General features: G+C 33.1%; 1 protein-coding gene across 2 annotated transcripts; it reads left to right on the forward strand.

Annotated features, from left to right (window-relative positions):
* LOC148601138 (uncharacterized) lies at nucleotides 1-7,510 on the forward strand. 2 transcript variants are annotated; one of them, XM_088556139.1, is made up of 5 exons: nucleotides 1-120; nucleotides 759-826; nucleotides 4,801-4,909; nucleotides 5,469-5,512; nucleotides 6,728-7,510. In XM_088556139.1, the coding sequence occupies exons 1-5, from the start codon at nucleotides 50-52 to the stop codon at nucleotides 7,432-7,434; spliced, it is 999 nt and encodes a 332-aa protein (XP_088412265.1). In that variant the 5' UTR covers nucleotides 1-49; the 3' UTR covers nucleotides 7,435-7,510. The 2 variants fall into 2 exon arrangements, with proteins under 2 accessions (XP_088412265.1, XP_088412266.1); XM_088556140.1 differs by lacking the exons at nucleotides 1-120; nucleotides 759-826 and adding an exon at nucleotides 835-3,124.
* The last annotated feature ends 7,266 nt before the right edge of the window (nucleotides 7,511-14,776 follow it).

A 14,776-nucleotide genomic window follows, 5' to 3' on the forward strand; every position in this document is an offset into this window, starting at 1 on the left:
TTTCCTCACTGTATTCTGTCTGTTTTGGTGTGTTCAGCGATCAAACAAAATGTGTTTTATTTTTTTCAGTTACGCTATATGCCTTTGTGTAGTAAAAGCTTTACTTAGGGATGATAGTGGGTAAGTAAATTGATTTCACGCTATTATATAAAAACTTGTTCAGTATTTTTTTAATCTTTTTTTTCTTAGTATTTCCTCGATTTTGAACAAAATCATGTTACAGCATAAATTATTTTTAATGGAATTTAACTTCTTAATGGAATTGTATATCATTGTATGGCGGCGTCAAGAAAAACAATGAAAATTGGAACCACACGAATAAAAATCAATCAATAGCAATAACACAAATTACGTTGTTTACCTAATTCTAAGGTAATGTCATATTGTATGATGCTTAACTAAATATGAACTCATGAAAATAAAACTTGGAATTGTATATGGATTTATTAGTTGAATTAGATAGAGTTGTAACTAAAGAAATCTTGAACTGGATAGGTCAGTTGTACACCGATATATCGAATAATCATTCATTTATTTCTTTTGCATATTTTTGATATTGTACTAAAGATAAAAAATAATATTTTTATATCGCAAACAATTTCAACTGGAATGTCTATTAACTGTACACCGTACACCGATATATCGAATAATCATTCATTTATTTCTTTTACATATTTTTAATACTGTACTCAAGAGAAACATAATATTTTTATATCGCAAACAATTTCAACTGGAATGTCTATTAACTATTTTGCAAGTTGTTACCATGATAAGAACAATGAAACTTGCTGCGCTGGATATGAAAGAGTAGGAGGAAAATGTACCCGTAAGTAATGTTAACAAAGAAATCGATATTCATTTTGTCCTGATAATAAGTATGAACGTGGTGTTCGTTTGTTTTGTTTTCGTCTTTTGTTTGGCTTTATGACGCAGGCGCAAATTTTGTGTTGTCTATTGTGTTTAATAATAAATAATTTGATATGCTTTTTACGACTACCTTTAATTCGCTAACTGAAAAAAACCAACATTCTTTTAGGTTATTACATTCAGAATGTGTGCAATGAATTAACTGTCTCTGAGATGAGTAAAAATATCCTCAGTTAGATTTCATGTCTTAGTGGATTGATACATATAGGATACTGCTCACTTGCAATTGTACGACTGTCAATACCTGAGCAGACATGCTCATTATTACGGAACAGCTCATGTCCCTCCAGGGTTTTTTTTTGGAAGTTTATAGTCAACGTTCTTTACTTTAGTTATAGCTGCTTCTTTCTCTTTATTTCAGTTCCAATATGAAAGTGTATTTACATTTATCTGTAATTGACTTTATGTATGTCGGTCGCCTCTGTTTCCCGGATTCACACTTACACTATGTACTTCGATTTTCGTAAAAAATAACACTTATGTATAACCTTTATTAAACGATTGATCATCATTATCCCTAAAAACTTAACCTGACTGATAAGATTTTACCAATAACACACAGTCACAGACATCCTAAAATAACCTTTTCACAAGATGGTGAATTGAATAGCCAAATAAATTCTATTATTTGAACAGTGTTAATAGGCATCAAAACATTTTATGAAAGTTAGAATATAAGCTAGAGATACTCTTTCCAAACTCTAATCTGTATACATCCCCGCAAGCTTTTTTAATGTAGTTATCAAGTTTGGGATAATTGTGGAATACTACACGCTTACGAACTTGAAAAACTAAAACTTGATGAAAGCTGCTAGAATCGTTAGAGGGTTACTGATATTCCCCCAAAAAATATTTGTACTTTTGAACAGGCTGGACGCCTCTCTCGGCGTGGAATCATCTAAAGCTGCATTTATTTTACAATACTTTGAATACTAAGTACCAATATCTCAATAACCTTGTACCATTATTCCGAATCCCTTGCCAAACAGCAATGATTTAATATAGCGATTATGTAGACTATCCTTAACATCCGAATCTTTCATTCCTTTTGTAAATAAAGCATAGAACAAACGTGACCCGTCCGCTTGCCATCTAAATCAAAATACGAGGCAGCACAAAACGATAAAGCTTCAAAAACAACTACACCTTAAGATTATTTCTACGGTCCACCGAAACTTAACATAATACACTTGCCACGACGTTTTTCGGCTTCGGTTCTAAATGGAAATCTTTCTAAAACTAATATAGTGTCTAGCCCAGATTGTAATTGTGGTGCTAAAACCGATGATGTACATCATTTCATCTTTGAATGCCCTTTTTACAATGATATCCTAAACGACCTTATTCATAAACTCAATTGGCAACCCATCGAAAAGAAATAGGAAGTAGCATTCTCTTAGGTGGGCATCAAGACCTTACAAACGAAATTAATGTAGAAATTGTAGAAGAAAATCGAACATTTATCAAGAAATTGAAACGTTTCCTCGTTGTTTAAAATACTTTGAGATAAGGCCTCGGGTTCACACGCAAACTGTATATATTTCTTCATTTTTGTTTAGTTGCTTTATTCATTTAATTGCATTCAGTTACGTTTTTTGCACATCATTACTATATATTCATGTAGTATGCTCTGTGTGGTATTGTAAAAATGTAATTCATGGGAGAATACTTCATAAATTTGATTAATGTATGTCATACCTTTTATTGACACATTGTGGTCAAATACTATAAAAGAGGTTAAATATGAAATCCTGCTTTTGACAACAATGTTTAAAAAAGAAAATATTCTCAGATTTACCATGTCTTCGCAATCTTTACTATTCCCGACTGTCCTAAATATACCATATTATCACATATATTGCAGTGATAATGACGTTTTTGTCCTATAATAACACCTTAAGTTACAAGCAAATATCAGTTCCGGACTGATTACAAATTATGACGATTGTCAACGGAACTTCATTGATATCAACCCGTCGTCATCGATAACGCAACTGAAAAAAAAATGGCTATAGAATCAAGTTATAAAAGAAAAAAGTGCATTGAAATATGACTTGAAATTGTCATCTTAAATTATTCTTTTGAAATAATTCAAATATGTGATAAAAGAAATGATGTCATTTTATTGTTCCATATCGTCCCCTGCATCAACCATCGATCCATATCAGCCCATGAGCAGACCTATCGGGCTAAATATGTAAGTACAACGGCCGATATTGAAAATGTAATAATCAAAAATAATCGCAACCTTAAAAGAGAAACTATGTTATTGTGCAAGTCATAAATATCGAAACTAATTTATTAAATGTTCATGAAAAATAGAAATAATTTTCTATTCTTGACTAAGTAATCGCGATTTATAATTAAAGAATTTGAATTTCCATAACGATGTCCGAAGAAAGCACAAATTTGAGACTCCCCCATTATTCTTAAATTTCAACTCAAAATATACAGGAGAGATTGAGGCACAATGTGTCAGAGAATGCCAGACAACGTTCACGAGCAAGTCGATTTGCAGCTTATAGATTAGTACTTTGGGGGAAAATCTAATGACTACTTTGTGTTGCCTGTCAAAAATCTCGTTGAATATTTCTCATTTATCATTTGTGCCATCATAAACTTGACAAGACAACATGTTTTGTTTTAAACAAACAGGGTCGTAGAAAAATTTACGGAATATTCTTTGTTTACAAATTAATAAACAGTACTTGTATCAGTACCAAACCGACTTAGTGACGTCACGATCTAATCGGAAGCTATCGATAAAAAAAAATTAAAAATCTGCTTTTGATCTTCCTTCAGATAGAAGAGTCATGCAAGATGGCTGTCCACATATATTTCAAAGATTTTAAATTGTGTTTGTTTTGTTTGTTTGTTGGGGTTTAACGTCCGAGCAGCAATATTTCAGCTATATTCAGACAATGAACATGCAATGGATGATATAATGAAAAAAAAGGATGTGTCACAAGGATAATAGGGTCGACAAATTTTGATTGCCACTGGAAAAAGGGGGGATGGGTAAGATCGGGCAATTTAGCCTCCTGTGGCGGAGCACAGGGCTTAAATTTTGTACTTCTCATGTGCATTTTACAAAAGCGCATTTTGCGTTAAAGGTTATTTATTTTTGTTTACATGATTTTTCATAAAAACCGTTCTCAATGAAAAGGTTGTCTTTCCCTATGAATTACCTGTTATTTGTTAATTTTTGTTTGTTTGTTGGGGTTTAACGTCCGAGCAGCAATATTTCAGCTCTATTCAGACGATGAACATGAAATGGATGATTAAATGAACATGAAATGAAAAAAAGGATGGGACACAAGGACAGTAGGGTCGACAAATTTTGATTGCCACTGGAAAAAGGGGGGATGGGTAAGGTCGGGCAATTTAGCCTCCTGTGGCGGAGCGCAAAGGTTCCTACTCCTATCGAATACCACAGCAGGGTTCTTTTACGTGCGAGGAACGTGGCATCTTTCCCAACACGGTGCACCACTATGGTTTGCGGTCAGGCTTTCCGTATTATAGCCTGACAACCCCAGCATGTAACACGCCAGGGGTACCCCATTCCACCACCTGGGGCACACATCCCAGTTGCTCTGTGGGCAGAGCGCCTAGCCCCCGGCTAGGTTTCTGAGCACTATTTAGTCGCCTTTTACGACAAGCTTAGCGCTGCTGCAGGCCTATTCTTTTAACACCCGGACCTGCACGGGGCGTTATTTGTTAATAGTTTAGACCTGACATATGAGGATTGAGTATCACAGTTATACAGAAAAATACTAACTTTAGGGTTAATATGTTAAGAGTCAGCTGCGGGATATATTTTTCATGATTTTTCTGCCATATTTCACTATGTTTGTAAACTTCTGTTTCATGCAGCATGTCCTAACGGAAGAATGTCTGTTGCTGGTGAATATTGTAAGAAATGTCAAGAAGGATTCTATGGTAATAGATGCTCTAAAGAGTGCAAATGCTGCCAACATGAAAGGTAAAATAAGCCTGTATTATGTAATGGAGTAAAAAGTTAACACAAGTTAAAGTATCATAATGCAAATGTAGATATTACAATTAGTAATATACCGAAGGTATTACACAATATCATAAAAATATGTATTTCCAAAACTAATTCTATATCTGAAAATGTCGACAATATATGTACGAAGCACCTCCGATTCTTACAAACGAATATTGTTATTCATTAAATATTCATGTTCGCTGGCGGAGCAGAACATGCTTACCCATTCAGAGTACCTTGTGTTATTCATTTTTTTGTGCGAGTTCATAATGCAAGTTTAAGTAATTTTATTTTTATTTCAACTATGAACATGTTCATTGTCTTCAAATTTACAATGTAATCTATTATTACCTGTTTATCAGGAACATCAAGAAATACAGCAATTCTAGAATGCCATACAAATTTTTAATTGGTACATTTTCCAATTGAATTTTAACTGTGATCAGAGTGAGTTTTAACATTGTTTGTTCTTAACACTATTTGTGCCATTGTCAAAACAGTGTTAGTATTTTACTGTATTCATCTTTTGTAGGTGTGACATTGTTGTTGGTTGTATGCCTGTCTATAAAGTAACGGGTAATAAAGTATTTTAAAATTAAAAAATCAAGTGCATTCATATTTTACTAAATGAGAGCCTATTCGGACGCTGTACGTGTAATTTTCTTTTTTTTTCGTTTCGGAATTACCACCAACCCAGTAGCTAGACTTATCTGATCCCGAATAATATCAGAATTTATTTATCTTATTTATCAAAATTTGCAGTATCACAAATTTCAAAATACTTACGCACTGAAGCTTCATTCCTTGTATTGCACATGGCAAAAACACTGGGTGATCGATTTGGCCTCCTATTTCGATAGTTTTTGGTTTGGAGTACTTTTTGTGTACAATTGATTTGTTAGATTTAGATCTTCCTATGTATTTGATTCATATGCTGCCGATTGAAACATGCGTACAAGATATTGAAATTTGCAATATAATGAGTATTTCTGTGTTTGTTTTAATCCAATTCCCGCGTTTAATACATCGTAAAAACAACAAGAGAGATATATATTGACACTGATATATATGGTGCACAATATCTTAAAGAGTAATCAAGGGAATCGACGTTATAGCGGTAATCAAAAGAATGTAATCCAGGGACAAAGACCAGACATGGAAAACAGACATACAAAACAAAGAACATAAAGTAACTAAAATTATACATACAAAGTAACGAAAGCAAATGAGCAACTCGGACTCCACTAAAAACTGGGAGCATGGACCAGGTGCACTGGTAGGGTAAGCGTCCTCTGCTTTTCTAGAAACACCCGCCGATTAGCTCATAAAAAGTCAAGTCCAGGTCAAACGAGGAAAGGAAAACTATGACCCGTTGAATAAATCAGTTTTCATGGTGCAGATGGATACACCATAACGATCCACGAGTTCATGAAAAAAATGTGTCGTCCTTAAAATAGCACAAGGGACTCTTACAATTAAGCAATGGTATAATTTATGAAATCATATTGGTTTACAAAAATCAGCATGGTTAAGGCCTAATAAAACTAGTTTTACACCACGGCAGATTTAATACTTCTGCCGGCAGTCAAGATATGTTGGTCATTAATGTATCTTTGTGTCATTATTTTACTTTTTTGTTCGGTTTTGAAGAATTGTCATCGTTCATTTACTGTGGAGTTTCTTAGTTTGTTGTGGGGGCCTTCTAGGGTTTAGGTTATATACTAATGCATTCGTTACGTTTTACCATATACGTATGCAGATGGACAAAGTTTTTATTTTTATTTTTTGTAGAAATTATAACCATTTGTGTTCTAAGCTTTGTGGTTGTTGTTTGCGCTTTTATACACTTACTGAAACGTCCATGTAGAAAGATGACACCGACAGAAGAACACAGTGAAATGACATCAACAGAAGTTAACGAAACAAAATTTGCTGACATCATCTCCGACAACAACTATCAAGAAATCCATGAAGATGATATTCGTGAAGACTATATCATAACATTCCCTCAACAACGTCCTGAACACAATGCCAAAGGTGATCATATTGCAAAGAAGGGAAGTATTTACAGCCGCAAAACTAAGAATAAAAGTAGCCGCACAACCCCATATAAACCTACTTTGACAGAACAAGAAAATTGTCACGATTACATCAAAACAAGCAGGGATCAACAAGATGATTATTTGAATCCTCATCTGTCTATTTTGGAAAGGAACATTGAGGTTTATGGTCATGAATACGAGTCAATTGAGAATGGGATGAAAGAAGATTACCTGAATCCTTATCAACCCATTTTGGAAAAGAACATAGTTGTTCATGAGTACGACGAGTCAACCGGGAAAGAGAGAAAAGATAATAATCTGAACCCTTTTCAACCAGTCTTAAAAGAGCTAATCGAGGTTTGCAGGTATCAGACTACCAGCAATGCAAGTACAGATAGTATTCCAAATCGTTTACAAACAAACTTACGAAAGAATATTGACGATCGTACGTGTTAGTCCACTGATGTAATAAAAAAGGAAGACTTTTAAGAAACAATCAAAACCCGTCAAATAAATTAAAGGTTAAAAGTTATATTTATTGAAATTACTAGTATGTGTGAGAGGTTCACGTATTTCAGTAAAGGTTGGTGAGATAGAAGGAAATAGGAAGACTTTTAAATAATAACGCAACTGGCAAAATTAAACTTCAGTTTACATGTTTTTAATAGCCCATATCATAAATATACAATACTAATACAATTTTATATAAACACGCAGACTAACGGTTACATTAGCTTTATTGTCAGGAAAACAATTGACAATTTAAATTTGCTCGCGTGTGCAAGATCGCTAAATGACAAATAAAACATTTTCAGTAAAAATTCTGACTAATAATTTACCAAATTTTATCATCAATGCAAATTACACGTCATCATCTGTAAATCTTCATGAACTTAACACCTTTACCCTTTGAATCGACATTTAGCATGCTATTTTTAAACTAATTAAGTCAATTTAACGTGTGATACTTTCTGTGTAAAGCTTACTATACACGAGTTCCTTGTGTTAAAGTTAAATTTTCGGTGCACGGTTCGCCAATTTCACAACTATGCTATTAATTTGTAAAATCGATCTTGAACTTGGAAAATATTTGTAATCAAGATCAAACTATTGTAGAAGATGTGACTAAGGGCGACTAGTATACTCCCAAACTAGAGTTAGATTTTTATTACCAGATAATAATAAATCTGTAACAACAAATAATACAATTTAGTGAATTATGATCTGACTTCAATTTACAAACATGCGAACTCAATATGAAATAATATCACAATCTACGCATACATGTTATTTATAATATGAAATATTTCATTAGTGTTTAATAGTACAGCTACATGTATATCAATTAAATCTATAAAACCACACTTCCTTTTAACTTAAAAATTACACTTTCAACACGGTGTAAATATGCAGTTGGAATATAAAAATAACATTATCGCAGATATACATTTTATATATATCTATTTGAAAATAGTCCGTAATGTACTTACCTAGTTTCGCCCCGTGCAGGTCCGGGTGTTAAAAGAATAGGCCTGCAGCAGCGCTAAGCTTGTCGTAAAAGGCGACTAAATAGTGCTCAGAAACCTAGCTGCTAGGCGCTCTGCCCACAGAGCAACTGGGATGTGTGCCCCAGGAGGTGGAATGGGGTCACCCATGGCGTGTTACATGCTGGGGTTGTCAGGCTATAATACGGAAAACGTGACCGCAAACCATAGTGGTGCACCGTGTTGGGAAAGATGCCACGTTCCTCGCACGTTAAAGAACCCTGCTGTGGTATTCGATAGGAGTAGGAACCTTTGCGCTCCGCCACAGGAGGCTAAATTGCCCGACTTTGCCCTTTTTCCAGTGGCAATCAAAATTTGTCGACCCTATTATCCTTGTGTCCCATCCTTTTTTTTAATTTCATGTTCATTTTATCATCCATTTCATGTTCATCGTCTGAATATAGCTGAAATATTGCTGCTCGGACGTTAAACCCCAACAAACAAACAAACTTATCTAGTTTCATGTGCTATGTACTCATGACCATATACACTTATAAATAACGGAGATAACTCCATTATGAAATTCTATATGCGATAACCTGATAATCTACAAACAATATAAAAGTACCTACCAATTTTGGATTGAAATACATCCGGTTTACATGACACCACTTTTATGGTAATTTTCAATACCCTAAAACAAATACATTTATAAGTATATATTCTGCACTAAGCTTTGTGTGTCTTGTTGATAAAATACAAATAATGTAGAATTCACAATTAGGGGCCATCATAACCAGTATCTGAAGATATCGTACGTAACTTGATACAATACTTGTAAAATATATTTATGCACCAAAGCTGCGCGATTACGGAATATAAAAGCTTGTTTACTGGTAATTATAAAATAATAATTAACCTTTTTATCGTGGCTTGGATGGTCCTTATCACACTCATAAAAATAGGTCACACAGCTGTTAGGAATCGAACATGCCGTAGTGCAATCAAGGTAGAGGTTTAGCCATGAAAGTGTACTTTAATTTTATCCTGTTAATTACATCGTTAATTACATCGTTAATTGCATCGTTAATTGAAAAAATGGATTGTTGAATAGAAAAGAATAGTGAAACTTATGTCTTCTGTTGAAGGTTAGTGTTAACTGGGAGTAAATGAATAAGACTGCATGGAACTGAACCAATGCACAGCTGAACTAATGTAAAGAATGTCTGTCCAGCTCGAAACCCAAAGACAAAATTATCTAAACTCATAAATACAAAATCAACCGCGAAAAGTATGAACTCACTCAAGAACCAATCAAACACTACCAAAACTCTGTGACCCTAGTACATATACAAATTTACAAGAACATGTACAAGAATAAAGGAATGAATCCTTTTAACCAAAATTTACGCTACAAGGGAATGTTAACATTTTAATTTTATTTTATGTCGATACATATTTATTTCATAAAACAATACATGTTTATTTAACATTAACAAATAAACACTCTGCTACACTATGGAAGATGATAATCCTTGTATATCAAAATAAAAGCGTTTCAAATTGTATCTTATTCATATGAGAAACTGAGGCGGGTAACATTATGTGGAAATGCCCTCTTGGTATTTTAATGCACAATAATTAATAGCCAATAATAGGACGGCAAACAGGGTAAAATATGACAGGGAGAGCAAGGGGGCAGAAGAAAAGAGAACGGGGAGGGAGAAAGAGGGAAAAATGGACAGGTAAGGAAAACAAAAGTATATATGAAAAATTAAAGTGAGTGGGATAGCAACTAAAGTATTTTAAAACGCTCCAAGAAAGTGCTTTATGAAAACAACTTCCTATATACTCCGGTCGTTGTCACCATAAGAACTGTTCTCAAAACATTGATATCTATACCTAACGACTATGCTAGGGATTTTATTTAGATATTAATTTTATTCGGTCCAGTAAGATGACGTAATTTTGTTTTGAAAGAAAAAAAAACAAAGTGTACTGAGCTGGAATATCTGCAGAATGGACACAATAAGTGCCGGTGTACACATATTTTAAAGGCATCAGAAGAAAAGCATTGTATAATTATAGTTATCATTTGTCAAAGAGTTCTCTGTTTCAAAAAAAAAAAAATAAAACTTGAACATAAACAATGGATGCCACGAAAGATTTATAAATTTGGGATTTCTTACTTTGATACTTACCGGTAATCAACAATATAAAGAGAAAAGGACTGAAAACTGGTTGTAATAAATAACAACATAACATCATGCTATATAACTGTTGCTGATCAGGAAACCCATGATTTAACTTCTAAGTGCCTTGCTCACCTGCTGGGGATTCAACAAAAGTTCAACTCACAAAGAAATTCCTTGTTGGGGAAAATAAAAATAAATTTAATAAGATATACATTATAAATAGTTATAATTATTGATGAAGGAAGCTATATACAGAAAAAGGATGTACTGCTTTCAAACAAAGTTTGAAATTACCATAAAAATGAAAACGTCGTATAGTAATTTCTTTCTCTCTTGATGTCACAATTAGTTGAATTTGTATCAATCTTAGATAACTGATTGATAACAGTGATTTAGTTAATACAAAGTATTGTACCTTTCCAAACAGAATAAATGGAAAACAAAACAACACAAAAACAAGAATAACAAAAATCAAGCAAAATCAAGCAAACAAACAAACAGACACATCAACAAGAAAAACATCAAACAATTTAACAAAACAAAATATATAACATTATACACATGCTGCCTGTAGTGGAGGGTGTTACGCTGTAGTATCAATCGAGACGAAGTCGAGGGTGGCATATTTACAGAGTGTGATACGATGCGTTACACCCTCTACTACAGGCAGTATGTGTTATATTATACTGAATACGAGAGTGCGATATATCGTGTGATATATTGCTGCCGGCGGGATGATATATCAATCCACCAATCACTGTTCAGTAGGGGTGGGGCAAGTAAGGATGTGCAGGGAAGACTAAAATAACCCATTACCCAATCAGAATTCCAGATTTTTTGTATGAAGTATGATATAACATAATGTACGTTGAAAATTGACTATGCATTGTAATCAATAATGCAACTCAGATGTCTGCATGCAACTATTGATAATACCACAAATCAACGATTTTCATTTTGAAAAAAAACTTCTAAATATCAGTTTAATAGAAAACCATTTCATTTTTTGTACCACATGGACACATGAATATATGTTTCATTAAGTAGCAGTCTTTATAAAAATCAGACAGAAGGTGATAAATGCAAATCAAAAACCCACCGAATTCTCTTTTATGTCATGTTCAGAAACAATTACTGATCACATAACCAGTTTTAGTTTTTCATAAAAATTATGTAGATTGTACATGAAATTGGCCTTTTGCAAGAGTTATTGTTCTTGATTTGGTTGATTTTAGTGGGAGATAAATGTATGATTTTCTCAAAAGTACAGATCTGAATGCATAAATGATTAAGCATCGTTTGTTTGGTGTTTTTTCTACACAATGAATCACCTAACCATTGGTTGTGTATGAATTTTATGTGTACTTGTACTTAATGAGACCATTAATGTAGATCATACTAATAACACAGCGCATTTTTTCCTCGTCAGATTGCAAATTGATGTAAATTATTTTTGTAAAGTTTTTTTGAAAATAAAAAGAACAAAATTTGTGTTACCCCTAATTTTCTTGTTTAAAGTATGTAAGAATCTCACATCAGTAATTGTAGAACAAATAGTATAAATTTTTACCCCAAATTGTGAAAATTGTCTTCGTAAGATATATATATATATATATATATATATATATATATACATATATATATATATATATATATATATATTACGAAGACAATTTTCACAATTTGGGGTAAAAATTTATACTATTTTAATTTAAAATTTAAAATATATATATGTAATCTTGAATAAATCGCCGACATTGAGGCTCTTTTAACTTAAAATCAATGTCAATTCCAACGTATCTTTCATTAAACATTATCTTTGAACCAATTGTCGAAAATATCAAGTATGATCTACCGTTGAAAAACCTTAATGTTGCTGTACTTTAAACGTATATCGAGATATCTTTTATTAACGCAAATATACAACACTAAGACACAGTGTTGTTTTCTCAGAAAAAATCCCCTTTTAAAAAGTACGGTCTTATTAGAGGTACTTCTGCACTCTTCTTGTAAATGCATACTAGACTTAACTTTATAAAGCACACATCTTAATACAGATTAATAAAGATATTGAAGTTCTTCAGCTGTAAGAAAATACACTTTCATCTTGTATATGGACAAAATTGGGATGAGCATTACACAAACAAGACATCGGAAGGCTTGTATCAAACTGATCTTTCTATACATTATCTATTCATGTTCGACTGGTAACAAAAGAAGTAAGACAAAAGAAAAGTAGAGTAAAAAAAGGAAAAAGAAGTAGGGAAAAAGGAGAAAGGAGAGAATAGATGGGAGAAAGGTCAAATGTATCCCTTGCCCGACCTCGCAAGAATAGTTCATTTCTCTCTGATATAAATGATAAGACACGCACTGAACCGATATTTCTGTATCGTTTATGCTTCGTTGGCTTCGTTTCCTAATTTTACATTGGCCTATGCCCTTTTTAAATTTTGTTAAATGTTTGGAATATAAGATGGAGCAAACAAATTAACAGTCCTGGTTCATGTTACAGGAGCAGGTTGGTAAGGGATTAATGACATATTTATGGCTTGTTTCGTCTGTACTTTCAGTTTACTTCTATGTTTTAGGAGTTCATAGGAGTAACTATTTCCCTGTACATAAGCATAATGTTATTTGGGGAAAGCTGCAGCCTCCCCGGTTGTATGATGATTTTCTCTCGCCGTTCATTGAAGACAAATGGGTGGCCTTGAGCTGACACTTTTCATCCTGATTGGGTTGCTGTGTTTTGACATACTCACCATATCCATTCTCTTTATAAACTATATGGTAGTAACTGCTAGTATTCCCTTGTTTATTTTAAAACCTCTTCATTTGGTCAGATATGTTTCACTTATGAAATGAGTTTGTTCATGTGTAATGTGCATTGTGTTGTATAAACACGCGTGAAGAAGAATGAAGTTGGGGACAATAAAGCATTTGACAGTTTGTGGTGATTGGTCATAGTTTTGGTTTTTGGTTAAACTACCCAAAAAATAACTTAAATAAACTAACAGTGCACAGGAAGCAAAATTATAACTTGCGGAACTTTCAGAAACCTGCTGTATTATACCACTATGATTAGATTAATTCACATTACAAAATTTAATACTTTTTTCTCCAAAATGCACAAGCACATGGCATGCATTTTTTATGCTATCAGCATTGCAAAACGTGCCGACAAAACAGGAAAACACCAAATTTGAAACGCTGGATATCCGTCTTTGAGTCAAATAAACAAAAATGACACAATACAAATGCTTCATGAAAAGCAATTCAGTCAACAGAATTGCCTTCGAAGTGCACACCAAAAAATATCCAACATTTCTCTGTATGTACATTTTAAAACTGTGAATAGTTTAGATATTACAATTTGTATGTTATTTCATCGAAGTTGATATTTTTGGATCATATTCATAGCATAATGCTACTACACCTTTGGAATACATTGTACCATCCGAATCGAAAATGCGTTTTTAATTGATACGATAAATGCTTCATGTTTATTTGTATATACCCTTCCTTTCTCCTTTTACATTTTTTAAATCGGAATCTAAAAGCACTAAGAATGCATGATGATTACACAGTAGGAACCTAAATCATAATAATCTAATCTAGATTTTTTTATGAGACATATCTCCATTTATAAACTCTCCTGGTTTTGACTTATTAACATGTCATACACTCAAATAACATGGTAACTGTTTATTGAAATGATAGATAGCATATTTCAATCATAAAAACAAAAATATCTTAACACATACTTGGGTTAATAATGCTCAAGTAAAATTCATGTGTAACTTCTTATGAATAAAGCAAATATGCAAAGCACCCATTAATAAGTCGATGCAGGTGTGTTCTTGTTAAAGAACTCTGAAGCAGAAAGCAAAACAAAAATAATTGCAGTAGTTTGCATGCTATTTGCTTTTCCCATTGCAGTTACATATTGTGATACACACTCAAATAACATGTTAAACATGTTAACAGGTTTTCAAGAGTATCATAAGATTAAAAGAGCAATCAAGGGAACTAAGTTTATAGGGGTAATCAAAAGAATGTAATCCAGGGACAAAGACCAGACATGGAAAACCGACATACACAACAAAGAACATCAAGTAACTA

The sequence above is a fragment of the Perna viridis genome, chromosome 12 (assembly GCF_037379345.1).
Source record: "Perna viridis isolate PV_CMFRI_1.1 ecotype Kerala chromosome 12, ASM3737934v1, whole genome shotgun sequence".
NCBI classification, from domain to species: domain Eukaryota; kingdom Metazoa; phylum Mollusca; class Bivalvia; order Mytilida; family Mytilidae; genus Perna; species Perna viridis.

Coding starts and splice junctions, on each gene's coding strand:
- LOC148601138 (XM_088556139.1), top strand. CDS start 50: ATGTGTTTTATTTTTTTCAGTTACGCTATATGCCTTTGTGTAGTAAAA. Junction 827..4,800: donor AGTAGGAGGAAAATGTACCC/GTAAGTAATGTT, acceptor TGTTTCATGCAG/CATGTCCTAACGGAAGAATG. Junction 5,513..6,727: donor GCCTGTCTATAAAGTAACGG/GTAATAAAGTAT, acceptor TATTTTTTGTAG/AAATTATAACCATTTGTGTT.